Genomic DNA, 14,989 nt, shown 5'->3' with positions numbered 1-14,989 from the left:
TTTTCCTAAGTCTCCCCTCATCATCCTCATTCTATTCTTTTCCTTCTCCAAGGCATATAGGGATTCTCCAAAGTGCTACAAACCATCTCTAAGGTGTTTGAGACATGTTTAACCGATTTTTGATAGACAAATACGTGCAAGCACATGTGATGACGATTATGAATGCCTAATTACGTAATTAGCATTTTAGGACGTGACAGTGGGACTCTTCTCTCAGGTTTGTATCATCCTCTCGTTGGACCACACATGTCGATAGGCCGTGCACGTTGATTGGACTGGGTGTTGGAGCGATCTCAACCCCACACGCCTGCGACACCTTTAGGTACACATTTTAATTTAAATTTTCAGACCACCAAACATTGTTGCGGGGTATAAGGACCTCTTATCTAGGATACAAGCGGCATCCACATGAGGGGTAACACGCCCACTAGCGATGAGGGACTCGCTACTGGTCATAAACCGGGTGCGGAGGGTTTCCTATGCTCAGATCAGATCACGGCGACATACCTCTTCGAAGTGAGAAAGCTAGAGCGACGCTCTTTCGATTTTGAAGTCTACCATGTTCCTCGCAAGGAAAACTTCCTAGCCAATGAGCTGGTCCATCTAACCTCTTCTTGCGCACCTGTCCCGGTCAGAGCCTTTGAAAAAAGATTCACACGACCACCCACAATGGTCTCGAGACAACGTGGAAGGGATGCTCCGCTTGGAAACAGAGCACCGGAGGTAATGCCTCCTTCGATGTTGTCGACCTCGGGGTGACCATCATGTGGTAGCTCTACTTGATTTGGGTATGGCTTGGATGGATCAGATCTTGGACTACCTTCAGAATCAAGCAGCCCTGACGATGATGGGTCAGCAGAAAGGGCACGTGGCAGGACCACAAATACTCCTAGATAGAGGGACACCTCTACTGGCGTGCCAACTGTCGAGGGTTAATTCCTGGCAATGATTCCGGGGTGTACCGGTCGATGTGCGCGTGAGCGACGCTTGTGGTGTTCGTGATAAACTCAAGAACACAGGGATTATCCAGGTTCAGGCCTCCCTAAGGATAACATCCCTACGTCCTATGTATTTTGCTGTCAGTGTTTTTGAACTGGTTACAGATGAGTTTTCTTGATTCTTCCTCCTCCCTTTACAAATCGGGTCCTTCTCTCTTTATATATCAGAGAGAAAGAGACCTTACAAGTGGATCATTTTCTGCTGATTCATACCTTAGCTAAACCTCGCACCCTTAGGCTATTTAAAATAGGCGGCGCACGTGCCCCTTTTTGTTCTGATGAAGTAGCCGAGTCTATCCCATCCGCTAGACACCTTCACGCCTACGTCACCCTGGTCAGCCGATGCATCTTGTCCCATCATCGGTCTCGCACGCGCGCCTGTGAAGCAGTCTGACACGTTTGCGAGCCCGTCCCATAACGTTTAATGCTACGGGATGGGGCATGACACTACTGCGCCAACCACAACTTGTCCGCTGGGGAGGAGTGCCTAGGGAAGGAAAGCACTTGAGTGGAATGCATTTAATGAGAATAGGTTGGTTAGATATGTACCTGTCCTGTGACTAGCGAAGACTGGTCGTGGGAATCTCTTATGTGGCAAGGATCCTGGTTGTGAAGATGCAAACTTGTCACATGGTGAGACCCTGGACCGGAAAAGAATCTTCTGCCAATTGGTATTAGCCGATGTGGGCCCTTAGAACAGGGGACCCCTATTCTATACACCGACATACTTCATCTTCCTCCCTTGTTGGTGCCGCCTCTTACCTCCTCTACAACCTACTAGGTTGTTGTCTCTCCACTTCTGTGGCTCATAGCGCCGCCTCTCCATACTCCCTCTTCCAGTGTTGTCCGACTCATTTCACATTGTGCGCATCTTCTCTTGCTACCACTTTCAGTCTTCGTCCCCCCTAGCTGCAACCTCTTTGAGCATCGCCTCGCTATGTTGGACCATCTTTGCATATCCCTCATCTCCACATTGTCCCCTCTTCTTATTGTTGTTGTGGATCTGCTCCTCTTTCACATGCCAGCTTCCCTCCTTTATGGATGGCTAGATTAGGGGGCCAAGTTTTCTTAGGGGCGTCATGGGCCATGGCTCCCCTTCAAATTTGTAAGAAAAAAAAATGGTATATTATGTCTACATAGGTAGGTTAAATTGAAAGTGGCATCTCTTTCTTTCACAATTTATCCTCATCTAAGTGATGTAATCCTTAATTTTTATTCAAATTCTGTTTAATTGGCAGATCACATGTGGAGAGGAGGGATGAGGTGAGCCCGACATAGTGATGTTTGTAGTGCCATGTTCCAACAAATAAGTGATGAATCTCGGCCTTCGATTTCATCAGGAAGGTGGCAAGGAAAGCCTTAGGCCATGTGCGATTCTCTTAGTTTGCTATGTACTATAAAATACAGCTATAATTTGATATTGCACATGTAGAACTGAAGAAAGAAAATGGAAAACATGTTTTTGGGGGGGGGGGGGGGGCAATGACAAGGAGATGTGAATGGTGATAAAATGTGGAAGAACATTCTACATAGAATCAGTTAATGTTTGTTCCACGTTCTAATTCTTGTATAGGCTTTATTTGTGTCAAAGAAGGTTGGCTCCAAAGAAGCGGCAATAGAGACAATGATGTTCTTTTCCATCTAATGATTGCAAGAAGACTAGGGATACAATATGAAAGAAAGATAATTTTAAGACAATGATTCCCAAGGTGAGCTCTTTGTTCCAATTATGTGGACTAACTATATTTTTTTCATATTAGTTTCCATTAGGAATATATTTTCATAATTGCACACGAGGCTAAGAAAGGTGTGTAAATATATATCATTTATATGTGAAACTATGGCAACAGAAATAAAATAAATATTTTCCCATTTTATGTATTTGTAACTAGAATACATGGTTGCGTCATGCATGTCCTTTATTTTGATATGTAAAAAATGTGGGGGTATGACCCAAGTTAGCAATTCAAGTGCGCAAACTTAATTAAGGTGTATGATTTTTCTCTTCCTTATCCGACTTCTTGCAAAATTTAGTTCTTCCTATCACAATAAGGAGTCATCTTGCTATTTGTTATATGTTTTGAACTGAGTTTGCTCAATATGCAAGTGTCAACATATTAAGCCTTTGTTCTATTTAAGATGAAGCACATATTTGTGCAAATATTTGATGCTTTTTTTACAATATTCGCACTTCTTTCACAAAATGTCCTCATCGCTCTTGCTCACATGTTGTTCGGTATAGTATATAAATGAGAGATTGGTGCATTAGCATTGAGGTTAATCGAAATGCCAAAGGTGGCTAGCTCCAAGGTTTGACAATACCCAAAAATAATGTTGTTTTTACCATATACATGTGACTATATGATGAGCCACTAGCTTAGTTAGGATCTACTTACTTTTATATATTGATACTGCTTATAGTGGAGCAAGGTTTACATGTCTATTGGCTAGGTGATCCTCTTGAATCTCATGTGTCTCCCTATCTTGAGAGAACACAATGTTCGTATCATTTTGCTACTTGCCTATATTGTTGATTATAGACAAGTAGGTTGCTAGTATTATGTATTTTATGACTATGATATACTTGGTGTTTCAAATGCCAAGTATGAATTATGATGACATTACAAGATGAGACACACTTCTTCCGCTGTGTTTTCTCTGCCGCAAGCAAAATAGTTTGTGAAGCTCATTTGATTGATTTTGCTCATGTTGCTCTTGGAGTTTGACTATAGACTTGAGGTTAGTAGATCAAGATACCGCGATACACTGAATGGTTCATTTGTGCTACAATATGCAAGCTTGATCTTTGAATGGTAAGTTAGTCCCGACACATTTATATTTTTCTCTTATAACCAAATATCGCATATCAATTAATTTTTTTTGGATGAGCATTACATATTTGGATGTCACTTTGTGTAATTTAAAACCTAAACTAAACTTAATATAATTTTTATCATTTCTTTTTGTTTGTAACCACTTATTATATGACCAACTATATAAGGTACACGTTTTAGTAAAGTTTATTTTGTCTAGGGATTATCACCTTTGGCTATTATTTCAAATTGGCTCCTCTTGATAATACAAGATTTTATTTATAGGGTCACAAACACCAAACGCGATTGATATGAGATGGTGGCAAATCAGTAATGCTTGTGTAGAACCTTTGAGGCTCATGATTCCAGGCAATCAATATTTGCCTGGGTTTGATTTTTTTACTTATTCTACATGCAACTGTCTCATAAATCAAACATAATTATAAATTTTGTTTTTACTAAGCATGGATTTTAGCCATTGTTCTCAACTTTTAAATTACATGTTGGTTGCTTCTTCTTTGTGCACATGCTTACTTATCTAGCTGTGTTCATTTGGTTGTACAGTATCAATACATCGAATCTAACTAATTTATTTATTGGTGGATAGAAATTGTATTCTTATTGTACATTCATCACTGTTCTAATAGATCTCCCAATTCAAAAGTGAATGAGACGTAAAAAAGTAAACTTGGGTCATTTGGGCTTGACGAGGAAATCGTTGGATCATCTTAACCATTTTTCCTTCATTTTATTTCTTTTCTGATTCGCTTCTCTATTTCTATTTTCTTTATTTTCTCTCATCTTCAACAGATTTTATTCAAAAAAATTCGTAAAAAAAGAATCCCGTCATGAAAAAAATGATTTTGTAAATTCTTTCTAAATAAAATTGTAAAGAAAAATTGTTAGAATGTTAAAAAAATAAAAATTTCTTTATGAAAAGATTCTGAATTGCGAAGTAATCCGTTGGGCAGCCTTACGAACTCAACCACTAGCACCCAAAAATCGCAATAAAACGTGAAAATACCCAGCGAAATTAGGGCAAAAAAACGCAAGCCGAAACCCTCGCGTCGCCCTCCCCGTCGCCGCCGCCTCCCGCAGCAGCGCACCTCGTCCCGCTCTCTCCGGCGGCCTCCGCGCCCGAGCTTCGCCGGAGACCACAGATCGGGCCAGATCCGTCTGCGGGAGATGTCGGTCGGAAGCGGCTCGTCCGGGCGCGCGGCCCCGCGGTACGCGCCAGACGACCCGTCGCTGCCGAAGCCGTGGCGCGGCCTCGTCGACGGTACCACCGGCTACCTCTACTACTGGAACCCGGAGACCAACGTGACGCAGTACGAGCGCCCCCTGCCCCCCGAGAACCAGCTCCCACCGCCGCCGCCCCCGCTGCCTCCGCCGCCTCCCCGGAGCCGCGACCGCCGCGACAGGTCTCGATCCCGATCCCGCACCCCGCCTAGGCGTGATCACAGGGACAGGGACCGTGATCGCGACAGGCGCCACGACGAGCACGCATCGTCCAAGTCGGCGTCTTCCCACCACCATCCTGCTCCGGCCGCTGCCGTCGCTGACGATCCGTCCACCGAGGCATACCGCCGCCGCCATGAGATCACCATCACGGTATATATCCCAGCACCCCCTTATCCCGTTACATCCTGCCCGAGCTTGTACCATGTTTACTAACCTAGTCCTTGATCGTCGGTCTCTCCTTGTTGCAGGGGGATAACGTGCCTGCTCCGATAACTTCGTTCGAGTCTGGTGGCTTCCCGTCCGAAATTCTCAAGGAGGTATGATTATATTGGTGAACCCTGACCCATGATCTAACACTAACTTAAACAGAGTTACATGCGAGGGATCAAGATCTCCCAATTTGGCGAACGTGATGGAACATGGACCTGTGCACCAGTTGCTTGCTTGTTTCTCTTTATTTGCTTGATTGTGCTAAATCAGGGCTGGCTACGAGTATCGACTACTTATCCACGTCTCTGTGGCAGATGCGATATTTGCTCCGAGGTGGAGCTAATGTCGTATGCTGCCTCGCGCGCCCTCAGCCAATCTATAAGTGCGGCGGGCTGAGGGCAGGTCTCGTTGATGGAGCTGCAAAGGGTGGGTGACACCCAAGGCTGCTCCCTCACTCCCTCCCGGGGGGTTGCCCATGGCGCGAAAGGGCACCCACGGTGGCTGATTCGTTGCTCTACGTCGAGTTCTTGGAAAGGCTCCTCACATGGATGGTGGGCCTCTTCTGGGGCTTGAATACGGAGGCCTGGCCCAGGCTGTCAACATCCATTTATAGGATCGGTTGGCAGCTGCTGGAAGGGGCCTTGTGGATGAACGATCCATGGCTGAGCGTGCCTCCAGGGACTCTGTTACCTTGTGTCCGCAAGTCTACGCGTTGTTGGCACACTTTATTTTGTACGACATTAAATTAACCTCATGCATTGTCTTTATTTTAGCAACAAAGAGTTAAGAGGAAAATTTTAGTAGATTTAGGTAGTATATATGTTAATTGTGTACGTCCTTATTTTTCCTTCCTTTGCTTTGTTTTTCCCCTTTTCTTGTTTCCAGATACAACGTGCTGGATTCGCAAGCCCGACACCAATCCAAGCCCAGTCATGGCCAATTGCCATGCAGAATCAAGATGTTGTAGCTATTGCGAAGACGGGATCTGGCAAAACTCTTGGGTATCTGCTTCCTGGATTTATGCATATTAAGCGCCTGCAGAACAACACAAGGTCTGGTCCAACAGTGCTAGTTTTGGCACCAACAAGGGAACTTGCAACACAGATTCTGGATGAAGCTGTAAAATTTGGCAGATCGTCGAGAATTTCTTGCACGGTTTGTTCATTCTGTTCCTAGTTTACTTGATATACGAGTGATCATGGTTTGCATATTTATTACCAGGGTAAACCTTTTTAATTCAAAACAAGCTTTCTAAAACCCTTCAAGTGCTTATTGTCTACTCAATACACGAAGTTGTATTCTGTCATGCTCTACTGGTGATCTATTTCTAATGTTCAGGGCTCATTGTCATGATCTGTTACTGTATTATATTTTCATTGTCTTAACCTCGTTCTTGGTCTGTTTATAGTGCCTGTATGGTGGTGCTCCTAAAGGTCCCCAGTTAAGAGATTTAGATAGAGGGGTTGATGTTGTTGTTGCTACGCCTGGAAGGTTAAATGACATTCTAGAAATGCGAAGGGTAAGCCTTAAGCAAGTCTCATACCTTGTTCTGGATGAGGCTGACCGCATGTTGGACATGGGCTTTGAGCCACAAATACGGAAGATAGTGAAAGAAATACCTCACCGTCGTCAAACTCTTATGTACACTGCTACTTGGCCTAAGGAAGTCCGAAGGATTGCAGATGATCTTCTTGTTCATCCTGTCCATGTGACCATTGGAAGTGTTGATGAACTTGTTGCTAATAGTGCTATTACTCAGGTATGGGACTCGCACTATTTGTGCATTAATAATTCTTGATGGTTTTTTATCCTTCTGTGCAGTACATCATCATAAGTTTGTCCTGAGCTTATGTCTGTTTCCCAAGTAACTCCATGTTAACTTTCTTATTGTCTTATCCTCTTGTTTCATGCAGCATGTAGAGGTGATCACACCCTCGGAAAAGCTTAGACGTCTGGAGCAAATATTACGATCCCAGGATTCAGGCTCAAAAGTATTAATATTCTGTACCACTAAGAGGATGTGTGACCAACTTTCGAGGACACTCACGAGGCAGTTTGGAGCTTCTGCCATTCATGGCGACAAGTCCCAAAGTGAAAGAGAGAAGGTTCTGAACCATTTTAGATCTGGGCGGTCTCCTATTTTGGTTGCAACAGATGTTGCTGCACGAGGTTTAGACATCAAAGATATCAGGTACTGCCTTTTCATTCTCTGTTCTGCATGTTTGAATGTGTTCTGATTTTTCATATATCATGCTATGAAGAAAATAATGGCAAAGCAAATCTGCTGCTGTCATGTGTCCATAAGGCCAGCAGCCATCACAATAGCTAAAGGGACGTTATGGAAATCCATGATAAACAAGTCTATTTTAACACCGTGTATCTCATGAAATTTGAAGGAATGGAATATCCCCAAAGAACTATCCACAGGTAGAAGTGCGTGGAAGTTAGCAATCCACACGTCAGAACCATAACTTATGCATCAGTCTTCTTGTACCGTTATTTCTTTTATTTTTTTACTATTACTAGTACCTTTATTATCATTATTGTTTTCTCATGATCTTTTTAGTTGGATCTTGTGGGTTTCATCTCTAGCTTACCCCAACTTACTTGGACAAATGCGGCTGCTGCTGCTGCTGCTGCTGCTGTATCTCATGAACACACCAAGCTGATCTCATGAACACACCAAGCTGAAGATTAATTAAATTGAAGCAATTCAGTCCAATCTTCCATCATCTACATAAAAGGCTGCTTAAATTAATTTAACTGACTGCTATCAATTATATTCTCCAGCTAAATATACTGATCCAAATTATTCTACAAAAACTGCAAAAGTACTAGTGCAGATGGACACAAAATCTAAAAAAAGAGCATGCCGTTTTTCCCCCTTAAAGTTTCAGCTCTATGTTGATTTATTATTCTTGACTTTGCTTATTAGATGAATAAGCGAAGCTGCACTTGAACCATGCTGAGGTATTACAAACTGCAGAAGTGATGCACATTTTGTTACCTTCAATTTTGGTCATACCTTGAAATCCGAGTCCAACATATTCTACAAGTATGCGTTGTTTGTGCACTACATGTCAGGATTTTGATTCAAATAGTGAGCGCTTTTTGTTTCCTTCACACAGGGTTGTGATCAACTATGATTTCCCTACTGGCGTTGAAGACTATGTTCACAGGATTGGCAGGACAGGAAGGGCTGGTGCCACTGGTGTGGCCTATACATTTTTCTGTGATCAGGATTCAAAATATGCTTCAGACCTAATCAAAATCCTGGAAGGGGCAAACCAAAAGGTGCCCCGTGACTTAATGGACATGGCTTCTCGAGGTGGTGGGCGTGGCAGGAAGCGTAACCGCTGGGCATCCCACTGTGACAGGGGTGGTTCACGTTCCGAACTGGATTCTAGGTATAGTGGGAGAGATGGACTGACATCTTCTGGGAGATCAGAGAGTAGTCGTGGTGGCCGTCGAAAAGATGATTATGGTGGCCGTGGCAGGTACGCTAGCATTCTCAGAAACTGAGGTACACTAATTGTTACTTCCAGTTTGCTTTGATCTGAACCAGTCATTTGTCTGGTGCATGTAGGCCTATAAACTTAAAGCCATATATTGTACATAGTGTAACTACATAGTACTGATGCAAATGAAATTTACTAAAAATAATATGGCAATAATATAATTTTTAAAATCATAAGGAGTGCCAGGCCCCTGTATGCCCCCCTCGTTCTCCACACCTGCCTATTGAACACATATTTTTGGGCATTATAAACCAGCATTTTGTTGCAATTATTGGTGAAGCCACTTGAAATATAGGTCCACGTTAGTTTTGTTTGGGAAAGCTGATTTGAGATTATGATTTCAAATAAGTAACAGAAATGTTGCATCTGAAGCATGTCCTATTGCTCAGTGATCTGTGGCGCCTTCAGTCCAAATGCTGACCATTACTGATTGTTTCTGATGTTAACAGTTACAATTATGATGAAACTGATGGACGATCTTGCAGGTCTGCTAGAGGTCGTAGTAGAAGCTGTAGCAGGAGTGACAGTGATAGGTACAGCCGCAGTCCTAAGAGGTCACGCCGCCATGAGGTGCAGGCTAGACGTAGCAGGACAAAGAGTCGGAGCCGAAGCAGGAGCAGGAGTTACAGTAGGAACCATCGTGCTAGCTGCAGCAGGAGTCGTAGCCCTGGTGCTAGCCGTAGGTATGAGAAATCTGGTGCTGGGTCTAGGTCTGCACGGCCCGACTCAGGGCACCCAGAGCACAAAAGCTCTCCAAGAGCTCACTCTGGTAATGATCATGTGAAGCACTCCCACCTCAAGGATGACCATCACCTAGAAGATGGGAAGATGGAAAAGGTTGATCTTGATCGCTCACCCAGCCCACAGGATGACAAGTCTGCTCCATATAGTCCTGTGTATAATGGCAAAGGCAGTGGCTCAATGAGCCCTAACGGTCAGCCAGAAGCTAATGCCAAATCTCTCATAGCTTCAGACAAACCAGATCCTGCGTCTCCATTGCACCGTAGGAAGAGCAGAGAGGATGAAGAGGAAGGTGTCATAGATGAAGATGGAGAGATAGCCGAGATTGATCCTCGGGCAAGTGCAGCTGTGCAGAATGGTGATGGTAACTGATCGTGCCGACAGAGATTCAAGAACAGCTGAGTGGCCACCTGCATCTGCAGTGACGTGACTACCTTTTTAATCTAACTGGAGTCGTTCGCTATCTACCAACAGTTGAGAACTGGAATTGCATTTTCGTCTTACATTAAAACATTATACTGTCTATTATGGCTGTAGAACATATTGTGGAGACAATATTTGTGAACCAAAACCTGAGATGCAAGTCATGCGATGTTAGTGGTTTAATGACAATATATGTTGTTGTCTTGTATTCGGTGCCTGGAAGTAGTTGCTTATGATTTCTGGGGTCACTTCGTGTAGTCAATCTGAATATGCGAATGTTTGAACCATATACGATTTCCCCGCTTAACCATTCCTGCTCTGGTGAGCTTGGTTGACGACTTCAGCTGCCGCCATGCTCCGGAGATGCTATGTCTATCCTTACGCTTTGAGAGCTACATGCACTAATCTCTATGTTCTCTCCATTCCACGATTGGCTGATTGAATTTTAAGGTTGGTTATGTCGCATGCCACGTGATTGGGTTTAATCTCGCATACATTTCCATCTTGCGACGGCACAAAGGCTCGTCGGAGCTGGTGGTCCATCTCATCTCAGCCACCTGGGCTCAGTTGACGAGGCCCAGGACGTGTGTGACACTGGAGAGGCCTAGTTGGGACGCTAATTACATCGCTCAAGTGTGGCATCTTGTAGCATCTTCAAAGTAATATAATCCAGGAGTGACACCGTCTAGGCCAGCAACCGATGCCCGAATTCTTTTTTCGACTGTAGCTCTCGATGCCTGAATCCTCAAAAAAGGGGTGAACAATCAACAAAATTAATTGCATTCTATTACATTCAGAACATTTGGTAGGATGGTTCTCTTAGGTACAGCGGTATAAATTTGTTTGGGGCAAAAATACAACAGTTAATGGAGCAGACATAAAACTGAACTCATATAGACGTATCTGGCATAGAACCCATAAGGATTACAGGACTGCTATTTCTCGGCTTCCAGAGTTTATCCGGTCTTGCTTTGGAGAGAATATCGGAGAAAAATCCAGAGGATGAAGAGAAAGACGGGGGCTGGATCGACTCGGTTGATGTCACGCCAGTGCCTCCATGTACAGCTTGCTCAAGCGCCGCAATCTTCCTGCCTGTGCTGGAAGCCTTACCACAAGGGCAAACACTGATTTTCCTAAAGCATTGCTTATGGAAAATTGATCTACACAAATCGCATTTTGTAGCTTCATCCTCCTACAATCGTTAAAAGTGATTTCCTCAGCAATTAATTTATAGTGAAAGGAAATTAGAAAGCAAAGACTTGGCAGAGCACCTGAAATGGAAATATAAGGGACAGGGGGTCATCACAAGCTTGTCGAGCAGCACACGGTACACCGGAGTCATAGCACACAAGGCATTGCTCGGTGATGTGTTCAAGTATCCTGTTTGATATGGTCTGCACCTTAACTGGAAGTGCTGTTTCATGCAAACATTAGATCAGTTGCGCAACAAACACACCATTGAGAGCATGATTTTGGTTTCAATCTTTTAGATCATTAAGCATTAGCAATTCTTGAAGAATAACCAAAGGGGCAGCATAAGAAACAACAATATATTAAAAATTGTTAGAAATTCACTATCCCTTTATTTTTCTGGAGAGGAAAAATTCAGGCATTCACTTGGCATAGTAGGGTTGTAATTTTCTGCATTAAGCTCTAATAGATCGAAAAAAAGAAGATACACAAATATTCGATTATGATTTGTGATGTCCATTATTGGAAAAAAATATTAATCTAGTGTAGACTTCTATGATGCCGAATAATGGAGCTTGAGAGCATACATACATCAATTTATCAGATAAACCCTCTTTTAGTAGCATATTTATCAGAATTTAACCTTAACAGTAACAACACAAAAGTATTTGACATTACTATTAAATTGATAAAAGCTCTATCAAGTTATAGGGAAATGCAAATCTAAACTCAGGCGTATCTACATCCAGTTCAGATTGTGCACTTTTAAAAGTTCTTAAAAAAAAACCATATAAAGGTCATAGATGAACAGTACCTGCAAAAGCCCCTTTCGAGAGATCAACGAGGTCACGAAGCGCAAAGAAGTCATTCCCATCAAGAAGGTATCTTCGAATTCCTAGTCCTTTAAGTATGGAGTTCCGGAAAGGGCATTGGACACAAGGAAGCATAGCTGCTATTTTCTTCCGGACACTCATGATACTAAGCAGAGCTGGAACTTTAGAGAATAGGAAAGGATTGACAGCACTTACACAGAGCATAGGCTGAAAAATGCAAATCACCATTTCTTAAGGTCAGGAAAAGCCTGAAAGTAAACTTTATATTTCATATAGTGCATGTCAAAACTAACAAATAAAGAAAAATAAAATATCATTACCTGTTCATAGATGGAGTCCAAATATGCTTTCGCTAACTGGGAAATTGGATATAAAGAAAAATCCCAGTGGTGCAAAACTCTTGCTGGCAGAACTGCAGTGTCATTTGTGTGACATGAAGCACAAAACAATTGGCCAGTGTAAGTACAAAGCCGAGGCTTGTTCCATCCAATATTTTGTGCAAGTTCTTGCAGCAATGTTCGTCCAGCATCCAAATGCCTATGGCATCCTGCACAGTTGTAGTGTTGTAACTCTAACAACTGTCTAGTCGACTTCCGAGGCCTATCCTCCACAATAAGAGATATTTTCTTGCCCATTGAGGTAGAATCATCATTGGAACCTCCATTGCAGTCTGAATCTTTGGAATGCAAATCACTGCTTCGCTTTTGCAAAGATCGTGGAATGAGCGTTTTCAACAAGCTAAATTCATAACCAGGCCTCCCTGGTGACAAAAAAATAACCAGAGGGGTGGGTGCTCCAAATGGATAACTAGAAACCAACAAAGAACACAAACAGTTCTGAATAAGATCACTTCTCTCACTGACAACATCTGGGGATGCATTGCCAAATATTTTATTTGACTCTCTTTCAACATTTTCCCATGTGGGGGGAAGAGTCAAACCTTTCTCATAAAAGAAGTCCTTAAGTTGGCGATAAAGTGCATAAAATTCACGGTACCGGCGCTCAATTTCCCATTGATCTTCACCGCTCCTCACTTTTAACAAATAAACAGTGTATTCTTTGACACCAACCATCCGCTCACCGAAAGAAACATCCCCAGTTCTTTGCTTTGCCCCCACAACCTCCACCCAATCAATTTTGGAAGGATAGCGAGGAAGAGGGTATACAGAGGCATCATCTGTACCAGAAGTAGAGGCAGTAGTGCTTCCATCCCTGAAATGGTGAGCCTGACGAGAATTGTTCCTGCGATTATCTGTAAAAGTTCCATTTTCATGGGGCTCTCCTGAATTGAGCAGAATCTCTTCCATCTCTTGAACCATATCGTCAAATAAATCATTGTCATCAAGTCTGTCCACCTGTAGTTAGAAAGAGACTATGTCAATCCAAGATTGTGGTTGAGCACATGCACGTTCATGCAGCACTGCAATTCGATCATGCAAACGGGCCACAAGAAATATCTTTTAGGCATTTAAGTCCGCTAATCGAAGAGTGTAGTTGAGCACATGTAGGTTGGTGCAATACTCCAATTGATAGCAAAGGAGCAACAAACCAATATCTTTAAATCATTAAAGACCATAGGTGCAAGAGTTGGAGACCTGATACAGACCACTCAGTACACTTGGGTCTAGTTTTTGGGACAGCATAGAAGCAACTCTCTACCATTAGTTTAAGGTTAGCTAACGTGAGGCGTGGTCAGAAATGAACGAGTATTAAAACATTGTTGCCCTAAATTAGACGCTAAGCCCAGACACTGCTGCCAAGTTGATTTTGCATTTAGTGAACATATTTCCTTCCCCTGCAACAGACTTGCTCCGTCTGGCCAGAGCATTTTTGCAGGAGAAGATCATCCAAATTGGGGAGCCAACACACTCAATACATCGAAAACTTGTATCTACAGGAGCAACCAAATACGCTAATGCTGCTAGCCATCCATTTCAACCATGCCAACAGCCTCAGGACATGAAAAATTGAGGACTACGCCGCTCAAATTCACATCTTTTACCAGTTAACTACTATCCATAAACCAGTTCTAGGCTGTAAGAAACTAGTGAACCCACCTGCACAGGATCCGGGAGCGGAGGAACAGCTGGGAAACCAGAACTCGAGTCCTGCTGCGCGAGAGCGTCGTCTCCCGCGGCGGCCGGAGGAGTACCGGTTCCTAGCCGCGTCTGCGCCTGAAGGCGGCTGAGCTGGTGGTTCTTGGGGAATCCGGCGGCCGCAGCAGCGGGGTGGACGTCGTCGAGGAGGAGGATGTCCATGTGGTGGTCCCAGAGGTCGGAGGAGGGGAGGAGGGTGGCGAGGGAGCTGGGCGTGCCGAGGGCGGAGTTGGCGCTGCAGTACCTGTCCTCCTCCTCGGCGTCCGATCCGGCCGCCGACGATAGCTCCGACGCAGCGGTAGCGCCGGTGGATCGCCGGGGTGGCTCCATGCTGATCTGGATCCCGGCGGCCGGAGTTGGTCCGCTTCTAGGGATGCAGATTTGTTGATGTCTTCTTGTTTTGGTTGAAAACGAGTAGGACTTGCACTAGGGTCCCTGTACTTGAACATATTTCTCATTTCTTCCTATTTTAGTTGCCCTGACAGGACAGATACACGTAATACTGTGCTTTAGCTTATATCCTATTTTAATCGCCCTGTCCGGGTGCTATGTCCGTCCATTGCTGGGGCACTTCACAAGTCCATGAAAAATGAGGTTTTGGATCTGAATCTCTAGAATTTAGTATAAACTTAAACTAAATTCTAATTTTTTTTAAAAGCAAACATTCTCTTCTAAACAGACCTTGAATTATCCTCTATTAATAGA

At 43.6% G+C, this 14,989-nt stretch overlaps 2 protein-coding genes across 2 annotated transcripts; one reads left to right on the top strand and one right to left on the bottom strand.

Annotated features, from left to right (window-relative positions):
• The first annotated feature begins 4,809 nt into the window (after positions 1–4,809).
• On the top strand, positions 4,810–10,372 carry LOC133904354 (DEAD-box ATP-dependent RNA helicase 40-like). The gene is made up of 7 exons (XM_062345824.1): positions 4,810–5,422; positions 5,521–5,589; positions 6,368–6,637; positions 6,891–7,241; positions 7,396–7,673; positions 8,611–8,979; positions 9,486–10,372. The coding sequence occupies exons 1-7, from the start codon at positions 4,997–4,999 to the stop codon at positions 10,111–10,113; spliced, it is 2,391 nt and encodes a 796-aa protein (XP_062201808.1). The 5' UTR covers positions 4,810–4,996; the 3' UTR covers positions 10,114–10,372.
• A 556-nt stretch (positions 10,373–10,928) lies between these two features.
• Positions 10,929–14,721, bottom strand: LOC133904344 (uncharacterized). Its single transcript, XM_062345815.1, has 5 exons — positions 14,246–14,721; positions 12,509–13,543; positions 12,170–12,395; positions 11,436–11,578; positions 10,929–11,356 (listed from the first exon to the last, which is right to left on the bottom strand). Exons 1-5 carry the CDS (start codon positions 14,612–14,614, stop codon positions 11,054–11,056), a joined length of 2,076 nt encoding a protein of 691 aa, XP_062201799.1. The 5' UTR covers positions 14,615–14,721; the 3' UTR covers positions 10,929–11,053.
• Positions 14,722–14,989: the final 268 nt, after the last annotated feature.

The sequence above is a fragment of the Phragmites australis genome, chromosome 2 (assembly GCF_958298935.1).
Source record: "Phragmites australis chromosome 2, lpPhrAust1.1, whole genome shotgun sequence".
Taxonomy (NCBI): Eukaryota; Viridiplantae; Streptophyta; class Magnoliopsida; order Poales; family Poaceae; genus Phragmites; species Phragmites australis.
The sequence above is the reverse complement of the archived record's forward strand: the minus strand, read 5'-3'. Positions and strand labels throughout refer to the sequence as shown.

Coding starts and splice junctions, on each gene's coding strand:
- LOC133904354 (XM_062345824.1), top strand. CDS start 4,997: ATGTCGGTCGGAAGCGGCTCGTCCGGGCGCGCGGCCCCGCGGTACGCG. Junction 5,590..6,367: donor CGTCCGAAATTCTCAAGGAG/GTATGATTATAT, acceptor TCTTGTTTCCAG/ATACAACGTGCTGGATTCGC. Junction 7,242..7,395: donor CTAATAGTGCTATTACTCAG/GTATGGGACTCG, acceptor TGTTTCATGCAG/CATGTAGAGGTGATCACACC.
- LOC133904344 (XM_062345815.1), bottom strand. CDS start 14,614: ATGGAGCCACCCCGGCGATCCACCGGCGCTACCGCTGCGTCGGAGCTA. Junction 13,544..14,245: donor CGCTCCCGGATCCTGTGCAG/GTGGGTTCACTA, acceptor TTCTAACTACAG/GTGGACAGACTTGATGACAA. Junction 11,579..12,169: donor CTCGAAAGGGGCTTTTGCAG/GTACTGTTCATC, acceptor TGCATGAAACAG/CACTTCCAGTTAAGGTGCAG.